The sequence below is a fragment of the Silene latifolia genome, chromosome 7, assembly GCF_048544455.1.
Source record: "Silene latifolia isolate original U9 population chromosome 7, ASM4854445v1, whole genome shotgun sequence".
Classification (NCBI taxonomy): Eukaryota; Viridiplantae; Streptophyta; class Magnoliopsida; order Caryophyllales; family Caryophyllaceae; genus Silene; species Silene latifolia.
In genome coordinates this window covers 43,414,976-43,434,800 of record NC_133532.1, presented here as the reverse complement: position 1 = coordinate 43,434,800, position 19,825 = coordinate 43,414,976, and the positions used below count along the sequence as shown (strand labels likewise).

Sequence of the window (19,825 nt, the reverse complement as noted above, 5' to 3'; positions counted from 1 at the left end):
AATGATGGTGAGAGTTAGAGTTATAGTTAGAGTTAGAGTTAGGGTTGGGGTTGGGGTTGGGGTTGGGGTTGGGGTTGGGGCTGGTAGTGGTGAGTGTTGGGTAGTGGCCAAGCTGGTGAAAGTGATGTTCGTAATTAAGGGAAAGAAAATCCCATTTTTCCGAGGGGTAAGGGGTAAGGACGTAGAGGGGTTTAGGGGTAATGAAGGGGCAAAGGAGAGTAATCCCTTATTTACTAAATGAATAGGCGAAACTCCAACTTTTCCCTCCTAAAACATATTTCCTAGAATAGTACTTGGTATTTTTAGCATATACTATAGGTGTGGATATGATAAGTTATAAATGGATATAATCTTTTGTATTTAAATATCAGATTTATAACATTTAATATTTCACATTCTGCACACATTTATCTCCGATCTTTTTAAGATAAGGAAATTCTTTTTTTACAGAAGTTATTGATAAAAATTTATTAACTTTTTATGATAAGAAGTTGCGGCTAAAAAATATGGTATTAATAAATATTTGTCAAAACTCATTGACTTTTTATGATAAAAATTTGCAGCTAAAAAATATGTTATTAGTAAATATTTGTAAATTAACATCATTAATTTTTCGATAAAAAAACAAAAAAACACTCATTTTATTAATTCTTATGATTTAAATTTTTATTTATTTCTCTAATCAGAATACATTAAGGAGAAACATGAAAAATAATTAATGAATTGTTAATTTAAATTCTATAAATAATAGACTAAAAAGTAAAACTCTATAAATACCGTGCATTCATGAAAAATAAGTGAATTACACAGGGTCTATATTAATAATTTTATAAATACCGCGCATTCATTGTGCGGGATCTAAACTAGTTTGCTACCACCAGAATAATTCGGATGAAAAGAAGAAAAATATATAATAATCTCGTATTCTGGTTACACTATACAGAATATACACCATTCGATTGCCACCAAAAAAAAAAAAAAATACACCATACGAATATACGATAAGAGTTAATATCCAAATTGCTTTTCTTTCTACGTAATGCACTTTAATGTAGTAATATCATTCCAGATTCTTCCCATCTTTAATGCATGAATTAATTGGAATATTATCCTAAAATTCATTCATTTCTGTAAATACCAAATTGTATACATTTTATTTGTATAATATTTCAAATAAATTAAAGCACACCAAATAAAAAACCAGTATCCAAAAAATATTTCACCCATAAACTCATAACATTTACTCTTTATTAATGCATATTTCTTGTCAATTAACCAATTAATAACAATAACATAAAACCCAATTTTGTAATTGAAAACCCTAATTCTTCATCAATTTGTGAATAATTTTGATGGGAAGTCCAACGCCTATTAAAAAATTAAGTCAATGGATTCAAAGACGATCTTTGAAAATGAAAATAATTTTGGGTGCAGTTATTGCATTATGTTGCTTGGTTGCATTGAGATATATCGTTAAAGATTATGATCATTTTTTTGTTGCTTCTGAATCTATTCATGCTCTTGGGATTTTTGTATTGATTTTGAAGCTCACTACTGGCTCCAAAAGGTCGTGCTCGGGTACGTCATTTCACATTACTAGTAATGTTTTTCGATTTTTTAACTCTCCATATCTATAATAGATGGATAACACGTATTGATTTATGCCTGTCACTTGGTTGATTCGTCTCAATAAAAATGATTTGATATAATCACTATAAAATCAGTAGATTATATGATATATATATAAGTTTCTTTTTGTCGGAACAAACATTGAGTGACCATATCTCCTTGTCATGAGTTCCAAATCCGAATTTTATTTTTCCAAATCCCGATTTATGGCCTCCTAAAGTTTTCCGTTCGAGAAATTGTGTATTTCGTACGAAATGTCAAACTTCAGGGTACCGTGTGAATTTTCTGTTTATAACTAAAAAAAGGCTTGTAATCAATTGTATAAAAGAAGATTGTATGAGATCGAAAAATCGTGTTAACGTTCTACGATTGCAAAAATTTAATTTACTAACTTAAATGGACCTCAAAGAGCGTCTTAAGACACTAAATCTTAAGGTCGCTCTTGTTATCAAGGTTTTAAAAATTAAATTAAAGAGAAATGCAACCAAAGACTTATGTTTTTGAATGTTATAGGTCTGTCACTAAAAACACAAGAACTGACGGCAATATTCTTAAGCGCAAGACTTGTATGTAGCTTCATGATGGAGAACGACATACATACAGTACTCGACTCCGTCACGTTGTTGTTCACTTTGTGGGTGATTTATATGATCCGGTTTAAGTTGAAGTCTACCTACATCAAAGAACTGGACACCATGCCTTTGTACTATGTGGTATTCTCTTTGTTCTTGTCCTTCATAGTATATTACTACACGAAATATTTCTGACATCTGATAACCGGTTTAAATAATGATAAAAATTAATCAAAACGCAGGTAGTACCATGTGCCGTATTAGCAATGGTAGTTCATCCTCGAGCAATGTCATCTTTTGTTGCGAGAGTATTGTGGTCTTTTTGCTTATGCGTTGAAGCCTTATCGGTCCTCCCTCAGCTTCGATATATGCGAAATGCCAAGGTACTTACTCCATCTTCTACACCTTATTCATCTATCTCCTCTTTAGTCTTAGCTCGTCACAATATTCCATTCTCTATTAACATGTGTATAATGTATTGAATCACACCTATTCGGCATAATTAAAATCATCCACTCTTATTGTACGATATATATATATACTTCGTAGGTATATTGATCTCCACACATTCATTCATATTTCGTTAATGTGGGAACCCTAGTTTATAGGTGAATTTCATGATTAGTAAGTAACTAAAGCTGAGCCGACTCATATGACCCAACTTGTACTCGAATAAAGAACTTGAATATGATTGGTTATTCGATTCGACCTATCGCATAATGATCATCGATAATAATACACTAAAAAATGATACAAACCCGAATGGTCCTAACCTGACTGAATTCTTGCAAACCAGAGATAACCTGATCGCACTGATTTGATTAACTCGTTTGTCAGCTCTACTATCAACTTTTGAATATGATTATAATTTGGATTCTCATAATGATTCAGATGGTTGAGACATTTACTGCCCATTATGTGTTTGCATTGGGAGTTGCAAGGTTCCTTGGTTGCGCGCATTGGATTTTTCAGGTTGGTGATTATCTTGGTTCTTGCTGATTTTTTGGAAATTTAAATAAATTACGAAAGCTTAAGAGAATTGTCAATTAGTTGCTTCCGTTGCGCGTGGGAGATTGGCGTTAATTTCCCAACACTTTGGACTTAATTTTAGTTCAGCTTAGCTTATCTCTTCATAAATTAACTCTTATATCAGTTCAGTTCCATTAAGTACAGTTCGGCTCTTATCAGTCAAAAAGGTACAATCTCTCTTTCTCCTTCAATGTGGAACACTCACATGTGGATTAATATGTGATTCTTCCCAACAAGAACAAGAAGTAAAGAAAGTACTATAATGTTTTGGTTTAGTTTAAATCTAAAGTAATCAGTACGGAGGGTATCAACAACAGGGAATGACCAGGCTAAACCTAACACAAAGAGTGAGATTTTTTTTAACAAATTAGTGACAAATACGTGGCATAACTTTAGTTAATATATTATACAACTGTTTGTATATATAACTCATTCAATGTAGTTGAGCTTTGTTATAAAGTTATCAAGCTCTACTAACAAAATTATCGAGCTATGATACAAAATTGTTTAGCATAACAGAATAACTATTAAGCTCAATAACTTTGTAAAATTGCCCAATAATTTGTAAAATAGCTCAACAACGTTGTGTAAGAGCTCAACAACTGTAAGACGATTGTACAATACTACTATACAACTGATTGTAAGATAGTATTTGTGACATAACCTACCTGCTTTCTCAATAAGTTCAATACTGAGAAATATACAAATCACAACAACTTGTTCACTCAATCCCAACACTTTGTATGTAATTAAAGATGGCAACTTCTCAAACAAATACTCCGTAATAACTTACGATGAATTAGCATACATAAATCACCATAATTATTAACAATCCATGCCAAACATAGGACAGGTCCCAAAACAAGCGTTTTGTCATGAATCACATACTTCCTCCGTCTCGATCATTAATTATCTATTGCTTTTGCCACAAAGTTGAAGGAAACAAGTATGGGTGAATTACCACATAAATCACTTAACCCCACATGCACATGGAAAATGACCCACAAAAAGTTACCAAAAATAAAAATAAATAACACTATTAATTGATACACCCAAAATGGAAATAGATAACTATTGACCGAAACGGAGGGAATATGAATCTCTAGCCAAATTAAATTCTCATATCAAATCCATTTCAATGAGAATAATGAATTGTTACAATATCAATACGAATTTTTTGTGTAAAACTCCTATTATATTCATAATTTTACAAATTTCCACTGATTTGTAATTTATTACCAATAACCACGTTATTTCTAACTTTATTTACAAGACACACACCTAATTATAATTCTGATGATTATTTGTCTTAATTCCGATTTTTTCACGACTTTTTAATTAAACATTGAGTATAACTTACTTGAAGCATCCAGACTACCCTTGTTTTAATCCCGACCTCCAAATTTCCCCAAATCAAACAAAACTACCCTTCGTCAATGTAGTCCGTCTTCTTCCTTGCTCCATTTTTACATTCAGTTTTTATTTCGTTTAGATAAGTAGCTCTATTAAATTGTTTCATTTTATGGGTTTGTTTTGTGAACAAAATGAGGGTTTGTTCGTTTATACAATTTTACCCTAAACATTATTATTAGTCTCAAATTTACGAACATTGTAATATCCCATGGAAAATGAGCAACGGACCCTGATATCCTACATATACATTAAGCTTAATTAAGGTTTTTGATGTGTAACTACGGGAGAAAAGATGAAAAAGTCCACACCAAGAACGGGTCTGGGCCACACCCAATGGATGTGATAGAGTACGCTTCATAAGCCCAAAAATATTTCACTTTAACACCAACTAGTTTTAAACCCGTGCAAAATTGCACGGATATGTATTAGATCGATATGAATATTTTTCTGATGAATATTTAAATTTGTATTTCTATTATAATAATTGGGCAATAGGTGACATTCCATGATGTACATGATTAATGTGTAATAGATAATTTTAACATTAACAATCTGAATTAACAATTATTAACATAAACAATTAGCAATTAACAATTCAATCCCGTAATTAAATGTAATTCCTTCTCGTAATTATGTAATTTTATTATGATTTTTTTTTAAATTATGTAATTCATGTATTTGTATTTAGTTTCATTTATTCCGATTTATAATTCATTCCGCTTATATGCCATTAATTTCATTTATTCGGAATATATAAAATTATTTCATAGTATTTGTTCTAAGACGGAATTTGTCGCATGTTTGTATAGCCGGAATTCTGAAGAAATAAAGACATTGCACACTAACGGGTCCAACCATAACATGAATTTCCAAAAAAAAAGGTTGAATTAATGATGTGGCACACCCTGGATTGAGTATTGTCTTCTGAATTAATAAAGATAAGATTATAAGTGGTAAACTATGTCCTCTTTTATCAATGTGGAACAACACTCACGTATGGACTTATTAAATTTCTTCACACTCCCCTCACATGCGAGTCCACTTTAAATTAGACCAAAGCCATCAACGGATGGACCTTTCTTAGACTATAAACAAGCTCATACTGAGCAAAATAAGAGGTACACAAATATGGACCTTTCTTCAACTTTAAACAAGCTCAGACTACACTACTACAAATACAGGCTATAACAACGGTCAAAAACCGTTGTTATATAAAAAAGCGGACGTTGTTAAAGCGTCCGTTGTAAAAGGTTTTAACAACGGTTGGTTTTCTTAAGGAAACCGTTGTTAAAAATATTAACAACGGTTTTAAGTATAAAAACCCGTTGTGGAAAGTGTGACTCAATTTTGGGGGGAAAGTTATAACAACGGGTTTTAATATACAAAACCGTTGTTATAACTAAAGACAACGGGTTGTTTGTAAATAACCGTTGTTGTTTGTTCTTAAAAAATAAAAATAAAAATTAAATTAAATATTACTAGATGCATGCATAATTACGGCCCGTTAGAATTCCGATGCATGCATTATTACTAACATCACTGTGCATATGAACGGACAATATGGAATGAGAAGGGTTAGTAATAAGATTTGAAGCAGCATTGAGAGAAATGATGATGATTATGGCACAACTTCCTAACATATATATTAATTAAAAAACAACTCAACCCACACATTGCTTAGTATAAATACATTGCATTATCTCAACTAACATTTCCATTATCTCAATATATACATCTCCAAACCCTAACTGCTAAAACAAACTCTACTTAATCTTTCAAAACAAACTCCAAAAAACTCCAACAAAATGAATGATTTCATCCTTAAGACTCTTACCATGATCGAGAACAACAACAGCTTCATCCGCCGGTTCCTCCATATTGAGGAAAGTTTCAGGAGCTACCTTGCGGATGCTCGATCCGCATCAAGCACGCCAAAGAAGATGGCTTGATTTGAGCAAAGAAAGCGATTGCGGCTATATAACGATATAGCAACTGCTGAATGGAACCTCCAAATAGCCAAGGAGGAGAGGACGGATACGATAGAGCAGAATAAGATCCTCTATGAAAATATAAGAATTGCATTTTTATATATGTAATTTTTTTTTTTAATTTATGTATTTATAAATATATATATATTAATTATGTTTATCTTGCTTCTTCATCTTGCTTCTTCATTGTTTTACTAACTAATTATGCGAACAATACTTAAACAAATAACATAATGGTCGATAAAAACACATAAATGCAAAAGAAATAAATAGAAAAAGAAAATAATGACGATGAAACTAACAAAGACGGCGAGATTTACCTGATAAATACGAACGTAAGAGACGATGAAATCAACGAAAGACGGCGAGAAGATAAAGCGACGATGAGAAAGAGAGAAAGAGAAAGTGTGTGTTTTGTGTTTGTTTGTCTGCTGCTGTGTTTGTGTTTGTGTATTAAGGGTTGTGTTTTGTGGGTGCAAAACAGACTTGTTTGTGTGGTTTATAGTATGGAAGGTATTGGCAACGGTTATTAAACAACAACCGTTGTGAAATATGTTTTAACAACGGTTGTAAAAAACACCCGTTGTGAAATATGTTTTAACAACGGGTTAAAAAAGTAACCGTTGTGATTACTTTTCACTAACTTTGCGCCAATTTTGCGCCAAATTATTAACAACGGTTGTGCATGTGTGACCCGTTGTTAAAACTAATAACAACGGTTTTTATAACCATACCCGTTGTAATTGATTTTAGTAAAATTCGCGCCATACATTCTACAACGTCTATTGTGATTTTCGTGAATAATCGTTGTTAAAGGGGCGTTGTAGTTGCCTGGATTTGTAGTAGTGCTAGGTCAAATAAAAGGTACACAAACCCTCACCTAGTTGGCACACAACGACCCAGTTAATCATATACCCAGGTCTTTAGCCTTGCGCTCTGATACCATGCTAAACCATGAAAATGGGTATGGGGCACACCCAAATGGAGGAGAGAGTGTCCGTTTCATAAGTCTAAAGAGATTGTACTTTAAAACCAATTGTCAATAGAAAAAGTAGTTTCTTAGCTTATACAGTGTTAAACTCTCTCCTCTTTTATCAATATTGGAAAACACTCACATGTGAAACAGATGTGCGAGTCATTGTTCACTCTCAAACACATTTATATCCAACTTAGTATAGAAAGTAAGTCGGAGTCGAACCAAAAGACGGGGGTATTCAAATTGTCCAATCTAATGGTAATTGTGCAAAGGGTGTCACGATTAAAAGGAGTGTAATTTAAACTAATAAAAGCAAGTAAATGGCAAGAATTAAATCAACAAGAAGGAAAACACTAGGGAGTCATAATATCATAGGAGTGATCAAATGGTAAATCCAAAGGTATGAGTCTAGGCTTAGTCAAGCTCATGGTAAAGTAGGGCCAGAACTTTTGGTCCTGCGGTCCATAGGTCGAGTCGAGGTAGCTTCTGGCGTACACCTGGTCTTCTTACTAACGTAGTGCATTATCGAACAATCCCCGAGCCTTTCGATCTTACAGGTATCGTTGAATAGGTAGAGAATCATGCGAGATCGTCAATCAAGCATTTCATCAAACATAACATGTGAACTAGGCTAGAACGTACAACAACAATTTAATCAACCAAATGGACTCATTAAATAAGAATCTACCCTCTAATCATTCCTCTAATCCCGCATTAACCCTAGCTAGAGAAGTACTTCCTGCATATCATGGTTGTCATGCTAACAATGGTGTCAAACATCATAACATAAGTAAACATGATGATTAAGCAAGATAATAAACAAATGATTAACTAGAGATAAAGAGAGATTAGAAATAATATCAACCAACAAAGCAATAAAAGAGAATCCTTGAATAAAAATAAAGACTTGTCATCAATCTTCAAGTGTAAATCCAAGAGATTGAAGACTAAACTAGTGAACAAGTACTGAAAGATTAATTATAGAAAGATTAATGTAAATTGAGAAAAGATTAAAGCTAATCTAATATGAGATCTAAAACAAGGAAATGTAAACTAATCTAAGAAGGTTTTTTCCTAATCTACGAGACTTCCTAAACTAATGAAGCATAAACCCTAAAATTATTACAAATGGGGTTTATATAGTAAGTACAAGAGTAGGTTTAAGAAGGGTAAATTAGGAAAAATGCTGAAATGTCGAAGTAAACATTGCCTTGCTCTAGCTAAGATCATAAACTGGAACTAGTCAGGAACCCGGGAGGGTTGGGTGCATCTCGGGCGAGTTACTACATATACTCCTATCTGGAGCGAGATGGATCAATCTGGAACGGGTAGTTCTCCAATTTTTTCTTCTTTGCTCTAAGTTGCATAAAAGAAGTGTGAGGACAACTTGTAGCTTATGGGCTTTCGTATCTTCCTCCCTAATCTCATGCCTAGTGTTAGTATGTGACTCGTATGTCACTTACGGAGTATGTCGGAGTTTGATTACGGGGAGATAAATTAGACTAAGGGAAAAAAAAGGGTTGTGCGACACACTGCGGGTCGCGGCCAATTCTGGTGAAATCAGAATTTTGTATGTGTTATTGTGCTTTTGCCGTTGACTTCATTGTTGGAAAGTTGACGTCATCATGACTTTGATTTCCTAAGTTTAGTTGGACAATATTTTTGTATTAATTAATTATCTTAATTAGAATAATCTTTGTTAGGGTAGTTTAATATATAAACACTACCTTAACCCAGTTATTCTTTTAAGGAGAGATTTGTGAGGCAAATATATTGAGTGTTTTAAGAGGCAGATCTAGAAAAACTCTATGCTCATCTTTTGTAATCTGTAATTCTCCCGACATAGTGAAATATTTTCCCTCGCCCTGGTGGATGTAGCTATCGCATTGATAGTGAACCACGTTAAATCTTTGTGTCTTTTATTTTTTCATCTACTCTGTAGAAAGTATGGCGCGAATTTTACTAAAATGAATTACAATGGGTATGGTTATAAAACCCGTTGTTATAAGTTTTAACAACGGGTTACACATGCACAACCGTTGTTAATAATTTGGCGCAAAATTGACGCAAAGTTAGTGAAAAGTAATCACAACGGTTACTTTTGGAACCCGTTGTTAAAACTTATTTGACAACGGTTGTTGATTTACAACCGTTGTTAAAACTTATTTGACAACGGTTGTTCTTTATAACCGTTGTCAATACATTCCATATTATAAACCACACAAACACAAGTCTGCTACAGTCACACACCACAAACCTTAATACACAAACACAAACCCAGCAGACAAACACAAACACAAACACAAAACACACTTTCTCATCGTCTCTTTCTCTCTTTCTCATCGTCTCTTTCTCTCTTTCTCATCGTCTCTTTATCTTCTTGCCGTCACTGTTGATTTCATCGTCTAATTATCAGGTAAATATCGCCGTCACTGTTGGTTTCATCGTCTTTCATCGTCATTATTTTCTTTTTCTAATTATTTCATTTGCATGTGTATGTGTTAGTTTTTATCGACCATTATGTTATTTCTTTAAGTATTAATCAGTTAATTCGTCTTTCATCGTCATTATTCGCTTAATTAACAAAGATGAAGCAAGATGATAGAGAGGAATGCCGATAAACATAATTAATATATATATATATATAAAATAAATACATAAATTAAAAAAAAATTACATTAATAAAAATGCAATTCTTATATTTTCATAGAGGGTCTTATTCTCCTCTATGATATCCGTCCTCTCCTCCTTGGCTATTTGGAGGTTCCGTTCGCCATTGCTATATCGTCATATAGCTGCAATCTGCTCTTTGCTCCCGTCAAGCCATCTTCTTTGGCGTCCTTCAGAATGGATCGAGCATACGCAAGGTAGCTCTTGAAACTTTCCTCAATGTGGAGCAACCGGCGGATGAAACTGTTGTTGCTCTCGATCATAGTAAGAGTCTTAAGGATGATATCATTCATTTTGTTGGAGTTTGTGGTTTGTTTTGAAAGATTAAGTAGGGTTAATTTATTTGGAGTTTGTTTTAGCAGTTAGGATTTTAAGATGTATATAGTGAGATAATGGAAATGTTAGTTGAGATAATGCATGTATTTATACTAAGCAATGTGTGGGTTGAGTTGTTTTTTAATTAATATATATGTTAGGAAGTTGTGCCATAATCATCATCATATCTCTCAATGCTGCTTCAAATCTTATATTACTAACCCTTCTCATTCCATATTGTCCGTTCATATGCACAGTGATGGCAGTAATAATGCATGCATCGGAATTATAACGGGCCGTAATTATGCATGCATCTAGTAATATTTAATTTAATTTTTTTTATTTTTTAAGAATAAACAACAACGGTTATTTATTAAAAAACCGTTGTCTTTAGTTATAACAACGGTTTTGTATATTACAACCGTTGTTATAACTTTCCCCCCAAAATTGAGTCACACTTTCCACAACGGGTTTTTATACTTAAAACCGTTGTTAATAGTTTTAACAACGGTTTCCTTAATAAAACCAACCGTTGTTAAAAAACTTTTTACAACGGACGCTTTAACAACGTCCGCTTTTTTATATAACAACGGTTTTTAACCGTTGTTATAGCCTGTATCTGTAGTAGTGTAATAACACTAAGAAGGGTGGAGGTCGGAAGAAAAAGGCTAAGGATAAGGCTCCGGACACCAATACTGCTAGTAATTCTGTTATCTGTTACCTATGTAAAGAATCCGGGCATAAAAGACCTAGTTGTCCTAAATTGAAAACTAAGTCTAATGCGGCTGTAGTTCAAAGTAAGAATGCGGAGTACGATTCTGAGGCGGACCATGCTCTTGCGGTTGATTCTGTTCATCCTATAGATCGTTGGATTCTAGATTCTAGGTGTTCTTATCATATGTGTCCACACAAGCATTGGTTTAGTACTTATGAGTCCTTTAATGGGGTCACGTTGTTATTGGCAACAATGCTACTTGTGAGGTAGTGGGTATTGGGTATTGGGTCGATTAAGGTGAAGACTGTTGAGGGTAAGAAGTGTACTTTGACTAATGTGAGGCATGTTCCAGCTTTGGGGAAGAATCTTATGTCACTTGGTTCATTAAGTGATTTAGGATATGAGTTCCAGGGTAAAGGGAAGATTTTGTCTGTCACAAAGGGTTCTCGTTTGATTCTGAAAGGTGTCAAACAAAATACCTTGTATGTATTTCAAGGTGAAACACTGACTAGTTCTGTGGTTTGTGCATCCGTAAATCACGGAGAGATGACTAACCTTTGACATAAGAGGCTTGGTCATATGAGTGAGAGAGGGATGCAGCTGTTGTCCAAGAGGGATCTCCTTAACGGTGTCAATCTGAGGAACCTTGAGTTTTGTGAACATTGTGTGTTTGGTAAGAAACACATATCTAAATTTAGCAAGGGTGTTCATACAACAAAAGAAGTCCTTGATTATATCCATTCGATTCTTTGAGGGGCAGCCTCGAGTTGAAGGTATGGGAGGTTATTATTATTTTGTTACATTTATTGATGACTATTCCAGGTACACATGGCTTAGGTTGCTTTAGCAGAAGAGTGAGGCTTTCAAAGTCTTTGTGCAATGGAAGACTTTGGTGGAAAATCAGAAAGGTAAGAAGATCAAGAAGCTACGAACGGACAATGGTTTGAAATTCTGTTTAGGAGAATTCAATGAGTTCTGTAAGGATGAAGGTATAGAAAGGCATCATACCATCAGGGGTACACCTCAGCAGAACGGTGTAGCAGAACAAATGAACCAGACACTGTTAAAGAGAGTTCGATGCATGCTCTCTAATGCAGGTCTTGCTAGAAGGTACTGGAGTGAAGATGTTCTGACAGCTTGTTACTTAATCAATCGTGGTCCTCATATGGGAATAAACTGCAAGATTCCTTATGAGTTATGGAGCGGCAATGTACCGGATTATTCTACACTTAGAGTTTGTGGATGTGTAGCTTATTATCATGTAAAAGATAGTAAGTTAGATCCAAGGTCAAGGAAGGGGTGCTTTCTAGGATATGGAGATGGAGTTAAGGGGTTCAAGATTTGGTCTCCGTCAGAGGGTCGTGTTATTATTCGCAGGGATGTTACCTTTGATGAAAATTCCATGTTTATTTCTAAAGGGGTGTCCAAGGATGTTGAAAAGAATGATAGTGACAAGGAAGAGGTGGAGTTTGAGGTGGCTCCTGCCACTTTATCTATGTTACCATAGGTTGTGATCGAGGAGGATGCCGAACCAGTTATTTCTAATCCTGTGACTACTCCTACTCCAGTTAATGAGGAAAGTCAGCATGGTGAATCTTATAATCAACCAACTGATCCTATTGACCTGCCTAAACGTGTAAGCAAGAAGACTAGTAGGCTTATTGAGGAGCTTGAGGGCCGTAAAGTTCGTGGCAATAATTGCTATGTTGAGGAGATGGTTGGTTATGCATTACAGGTAGCTGATGAAATTGAGTCTGAAGAACCATCATCTTATAAAGAAGCAATTGTTAGTAGTGAGTCGGTGTAATGGCTCGCTGTTATGGGTGAAGAGATGGAGTCTCTTCACAAGAATAATACTTGGGAACTTGTGCCACCACCAGAAGGGAGAAAATTGATACGGTGTAAAGGGGTGTTCAAGAAAAAGGAAGGGACTTTAGAGGCTGAGACGGTTAGATACAAGGCTAGACTTGTTGCTAAGGGGTTTAGTCAGATAGAGGGAGTTGATTATGTGGATATTTTTTCTCCTGTTGTGAGACACACTTCTACTCGTGTGTTGCTAGCTATAGTGGCACATTATGATTATGAGCTTGAGCAACTTGATGTCAAGACCGCCTTTCTACGCGGTGAGTTGGAGGAAGATATTCTAATGAAGCAGCCAGAGGGGTTCGAAATTCCAGGGAAAGAGCATTTAGCTTGTCATCTGAAGAAGTCTTTGTATGGGCTTAAGCAATCTTCAAGGCAATGGTACAAGAGATTTGACACTTTTATGGTAGAGCATGGGTAGGAGAGAAACCCATATGATTGTTGTGTTTATCATAACAAGCTAGAAGATGGGTCTTTGATTTATTTACTCTTATATGTTGATGATATGCTTGTTGTGCTAAGAAAAGGTCAAATGTTGATAATTTGAAGAAGCTACTCAGTTCAGAGTTCGATATGAAGGATCTTGGGTCTGCGAAGAAGATATTAGGGATGGAGATTTGCAGGTATCATTCTAAAAGGAAGTTTTTCTTATCTCAGAAAAGCTACAATGAGAAGGTACTAGGCTGTTTTGGTATGGGTAATGCTAGACCTTTAAATACTCCTTATGCTGTCGGTAAGTTAACTATATCTTTTGCGCCTTAAACTGAAGCTGAGAAGTCTTATATGTCAACTGTTCCATATGCTAGTGTAGTTGACAGTTTAATGTATACCATGGTTTGCACTAGGCCAGATATTGCACATGATGTTAGTGTTGTTAGCAGGTTTATGGCTCAACCTGGCAAAGAACATTGGTTAGCGGTAAAGAGAATTTTCCACAACACAAATATGGACCTTTCTTCAACTTTAAACAAGCTCAGACTACACTACTACAAATACAGGCTATAACAACGGTCAAAAACCGTTGTTATATAAAAAAGCGGACGTTGTTAAAGCGTCCGTTGTAAAAGGTTTTAACAACGGTTGGTTTTCTTAAGGAAACCGTTGTTAAAAATATTAACAACGGTTTTAAGTATAAAAACCCGTTGTGGAAAGTGTGACTCAATTTTGGGGGGAAAGTTATAACAACGGGTTTTAATATACAAAACCGTTGTTATAACTAAAGACAACGGGTTGTTTGTAAATAACCGTTGTTGTTTGTTCTTAAAAAATAAAAATAAAAATTAAATTAAATATTACTAGATGCATGCATAATTACGGCCCGTTAGAATTCCGATGCATGCATTATTACTGACATCACTGTGCATATGAACGGACAATATGGAATGAGAAGGGTTAGTAATAAGATTTGAAGCAGCATTGAGAGAAATGATGATGATTATGGCACAACTTCCTAACATATATATTAATTAAAAAACAACTCAACCCACACATTGCTTAGTATAAATACATTGCATTATCTCAACTAACATTTCCATTATCTCAATATATACATCTCCAAACCCTAACTGCTAAAACAAACTCTACTTAATCTTTCAAAACAAACTCCAAAAACTCCAACAAAATGAATGATTTCATCCTTAAGACTCTTACCATGATCGAGAACAACAACAGCTTCATCCGCCGGTTCCTCCATATTGAGGAAAGTTTCAGGAGCTACCTTGCGGATGCTCGATCCGCACTGAAGCACGCCAAAGAAGATGGCTTGACGGAGCGGCAGCGATTGCGGCTATATGACGATATAGCAAGCTGCAATAATGGAACCTCAAATAGCCAAGGAGGAGAGGACGGATACGATAGAGCAGAATAAGATCCTATATGAAAATATAAGATTGCATTTTTATATATGTAATTTTTTTTTTAATTTATGTATTTATAAATATATATATATATTAATTATGTTTATCTTGCTTCTTCATCTTGCTTCTTCATTGTTTTACTAACTAATTATGCGAACAATACTTAAACAAATAACATAATGGTCGATAAAAACACATAAATGCAAAAGAAATAAATAGAAAAAGAAAATAATGACGATGAAACTAACAGTGACGGCGAGATTTACCTGATAAATACAGAACGTAAGAGACGATGAAATCAACAGTGACGGCGAGAAGATAAAGCGACGATGAGAAAGAGAGAAAGAGAAAGTGTGTGTTTTGTGTTTGTTTGTCTGCTGTGTTTGTGTTTGTGTATTAAGGGTTGTGTTTTGTGGGTGCAGCAGACTTCTGTTTGTGTGGTTTATAGTATGGAAGGTATTGGCAACGGTTATTAAACAACAACCGTTGTGAAATATATTTTAACAACGGTTGTAAAAAACACCCGTTGTGAAATATATTTTAACAACGGGTTAAAAAAGTAACCGTTGTGATTACTTTTCACTAACTTTGCGCCAATTTTGCGCCAAATTATTAACAACGGTTGTGCATGTATGACCCGTTGTTAAAACTAATAACAACGGTTTTTATAACCATACTCGTTGTAATTGATTTTAGTAAAATTCGCGCCATACATTCTACAACGTCTATTGTGATTTTCGTGAATAATCGTTGTTAAAGGGGCGTTGTAGTTGCCTGGATTTGTAGTAGTGCTAGGTCAAATAAAAGGTACACAAACCCTCACCTAGTTGGCACACAACGACCCAGTTAATCATATACCCAGGTCTTTAGCCATGCGCTCTGATACCATGCTAAACCATGAAAATGGGTATGGGGCACACCCAAATGGAGGAGAGAGTGTCCGTTTCATAAGCCTAAAGAGATTGTACTTTAAAACCAATTGTCAATAGAAAAAGTAGTTTCTTAGCTTATACAAAAGTTAAACTCTCTCCTCTTTTATCAATATTGGAAAACACTCACATGTGAAACAGATGTGCGAGTCATTGTTCACTCTCAAACACATTTATATCCAACTTAGTATAGAAAGTAAGTCGGAGTCGAACCAAAAGACGGGGGTATTCAAATTGTCCAATCTAATGGTAATTGTGCAAAGGGTGTCACGATTAAAAGGAGTTTGTAATTTAAACTAATAAAAGCAAGTAAATGGCAAGAATTAAATCAACAAGAAGGAAAACACTAGGGAGTCATAATATCATAGGAGTGATCAAATGGTAAATCCAAAGGTATGAGTCTAGGCTTAGTCAAGCTCATGGTAAAGTAGGGCCAGAACTTTTGGTCCTGCGGTCCATAGGTCGAGTCGAGGTAGCTTCTGGCGTACACCTGGTCTTCTTACTAACGTAGTGCATTATCGAACAATCCCCGAGCCTTTCGATCTTACAGGTATCGTTGAATAGGTAGAGAATCATGCGAGATCGTCAATCAAGCATTTCATCAAACATAACATGTGAACTAGGCTAGAACGTACAACAACAATTTAATCAACCAAATGGACTCATTAAATAAGAATCTACCCTCTAATCATTCCTCTAATCCCGCATTAACCCTAGCTAGAGAAGTACTTCCTGCATATCATGGTTGTCATGCTAACAATGGTGTCAAACATCATAACATAAGTAAACATGATGATTAATCAAGATAATAAACAAATGATTAACTAGAGATAAAGAGAGATTAGAAATAATATCAACCAACAAAGCAATAAAAGAGAATCCTTGAATAAAAATAAAGACTTGTCATCAATCTTCAAGTGTAAATCCAAGAGATTGAAGACTAAACTAGTGAACAAGTACTGAAAGATTAATTATAGAAAGATTAATGTAAATTGAGAAAAGATTAAAGCTAATCTAATATGAGATCTAAAACAAGGAAATGTAAACTAATCTAAGAAGGTTTTTTCCTAATCTACGAGACTTCCTAAACTAATGAAGCATAAACCCTAAAATTATTACAAATGGGGTTTATATAGTAAGTACAAGAGTAGGTTTAAGAAGGGTAAATTAGGAAAAATGCTGAAATGTCGAAGTAAACATTGCCTTGCTCTAGCTAAGATCATAAACTGGAACTAGTCAGGAACCCGGGAGGGTTGGGTGCATCTCGGGCGAGTTACTACATATACTCCTATCTGGAGCGAGATGGATCAATCTGGAACGGGTAGTTCTCCAATTTTTTCTTCTTTGCTCTAAGTTGCATAAAAGAAGTGTGAGGACAACTTGTAGCTTATGGGCTTTCGTATCTTCCTCCCTAATCTCATGCCTAGTGTTAGTATGTGACTCGTATGTCACTTACGGAGTATGTCGGAGTTTGATTACGGGGAGATAAATTAGACTAAGGGAAAAAAAGGGTTGTGCGACGCACTGCGGGTCGCAGCCAATTCTGGTGAAATCAGAATTTTGTATGTGTTATTGTGCTTTTGCCGTTGACTTCATTGTTAGAAATTTGACGTCATCATGGCTTTGATTCCCTAAGTTTAGTTGGACAATATTTTTGTATTAATTAATTATCTTAATTAGAATAATCTTTGTTAGGGTAGTTTAATATATAAACACTACCTTAACCCAGTTATTCTTTTAAGGAGAGATTTGTGAGGCAAATATATTGAGTGTTTTAAGAGGCAGATCTAAAAAAATTCTATGCTCATCTTTTGTAATCTGTAATTCTCCCGACATAGTGAAATATTTTCCCTCGCCCTGGTGGATGTAGCTATCACATTGATAGTGAACCACGTTAAATCTTTGTGTCTTTTATTTTTGCATCTACTCCGTATCGCTTTCGCACAACACCTAGGGTCCTTGGGTCGTCATTCTCGCCTCCTCTTCATGCTTATCCTCTAATATCGTCAAATATCTACCAAATGTGCACAAAAGACGGGAATTCCGCTCCTTTTAGCTTCTTTCCTAAAAAACGCATAGAAATGCACTAGGAAGCAATTGACTAGGAAATTGATTATAAAAGACCATAAACGATGCAAAATGAGGTTAGCTAAGGGGTTAAAAGTACGCTAAATAAACCACACCAGAAACTTATTGGGTTTTTTCACATTACTCATTCTCACAAGTCAAAAGTGATTGAATAATAAACAAATATTTGAGGTTAAGTATTCAAATAATCGTGGTCTTTGGGATTGTTGTACTATAAATAATGAATATCTAATGTCAATAAAGTACATGATTTACTCTTGAAATTGTGTGTGATTATCATGACATTTTCTTCTACTTAATATCTATTACTTAATTATTAGATATACGAATCAAGAGGAGCCTATCTATTTATGGCGGGAAGAGGACATTTTTGGATATTATTGATGCTGGTAGCAGAGGCCGTTCAAACTTTTATATTGGTCGATTTTTGTTATTATTATGTCAAGAGGTACATTTATAATTTAATCCTATTATTTTCAATTTACAATATTATGAATATTAAGTTTTCAAGATTTTTGCAGTGTTAATGTACATAACCTTTATAAATTATCATACACCTATTTTTTGGAGCAGTTAATCTAACCATTTTTTATTTTTTTTACAGTGTCATGGCGGGTAAACTCATCATTAGATTGCCTTCACCAGTTTAAGAAGTTGGTCTGTTTTTATGAGCCAGATTAAATAGTGAACAACTGTAATCATTATTGGATCAATAGATGTTTTGTACTTCATACTTTCCCTCATGTAGAAGACTGAGATTATGGAGGGAGATTCACATCGGGCCGAAAACTATATCACTTGTTTTCCTCCATTTACAATGGGAAACATATACGTGCTTGTTTATCGATTTTTATCAGTTTTTGAAAACTATCATGGTAATATGAAATAATATTGTAAAACCCCTTTTTATCCAGCTAAAGCAATCGGGAGATGTCATCATCTCGATTTCCCGAGACAGTGAATCGGAACTTCAATTAAGTAACATTTTAAATAAATATATGTTTAGTGAATTACGAATGAATAAAAGAAATACAAGTGGTGATCTATACTTGGTTAATACTACATCTGTGCTATCTATAACACGACCAAGAAACTCTACCCTAACTTCGTGTCTCGGCCCATGATCCCGCGCATTACCAAATGCAAACCTGCATACAAAATGCTCCCTATATGATCGAAAATATTAAATGGATCAACACAGGCCACCCCAAAAATAGGTGGCAAATTAAAAACATCCAACATGTTGGGGACATGAGATGGTAGAGCATATTAAGCTGATCAGAAAGAGGATGAGAGAGGCCCATGATCGACATAAGAGTTATGTCGATCTACATCGACGGGATATAGAGTTTCAGGTTGGGGACAAGGTTCTTTTAAAAGTGTCGCCTGTGCGTGGGGTCATGAGATTTGGTAAGAAATGGAAGTTGAGTCAGAAGTTCATAAGACCATATGAGATCTTAGACCGTGTTGGAGAGGTTTCTTATCGGTTGGCTTTGCCGTCTGCTTTAGATAGGGTACATAATGTGTTTCATGTGTCTCAGCTGCGGAAGTATGTTAGTGATCTGTCACATGTGTTAGAGGTAGAGAACATAGAGCTGGATGAGTCCTTGTCTTATCTTGAGGTGCCTAAACAGATCCTTGACCGGAAGGTTAGAAAAACTAGACATGGTGAGACAGTGTTGCTTAAGGTTATTTGGTCTAATCATGAGGTGGAAGAGGCTACATGGGAGGCGGAAGAGGCCATGAGAGAGCGCTGCCCGTCTCTTTTTAATCAGGTATTTA

At 34.9% G+C, this 19,825-nt stretch overlaps 1 protein-coding gene across 1 annotated transcript; it reads left to right on the top strand.

Annotated features, from left to right (window-relative positions):
• Nucleotides 1-1,120: 1,120 nt before the first annotated feature.
• Nucleotides 1,121-18,997, top strand: LOC141591040 (uncharacterized). The gene is made up of 6 exons (XM_074411505.1): nucleotides 1,121-1,578; nucleotides 2,143-2,342; nucleotides 2,444-2,584; nucleotides 3,093-3,173; nucleotides 18,364-18,491; nucleotides 18,648-18,997. The coding sequence occupies exons 1-6, from the start codon at nucleotides 1,353-1,355 to the stop codon at nucleotides 18,691-18,693; spliced, it is 822 nt and encodes a 273-aa protein (XP_074267606.1). The 5' UTR covers nucleotides 1,121-1,352; the 3' UTR covers nucleotides 18,694-18,997.
• Nucleotides 18,998-19,825: the final 828 nt, after the last annotated feature.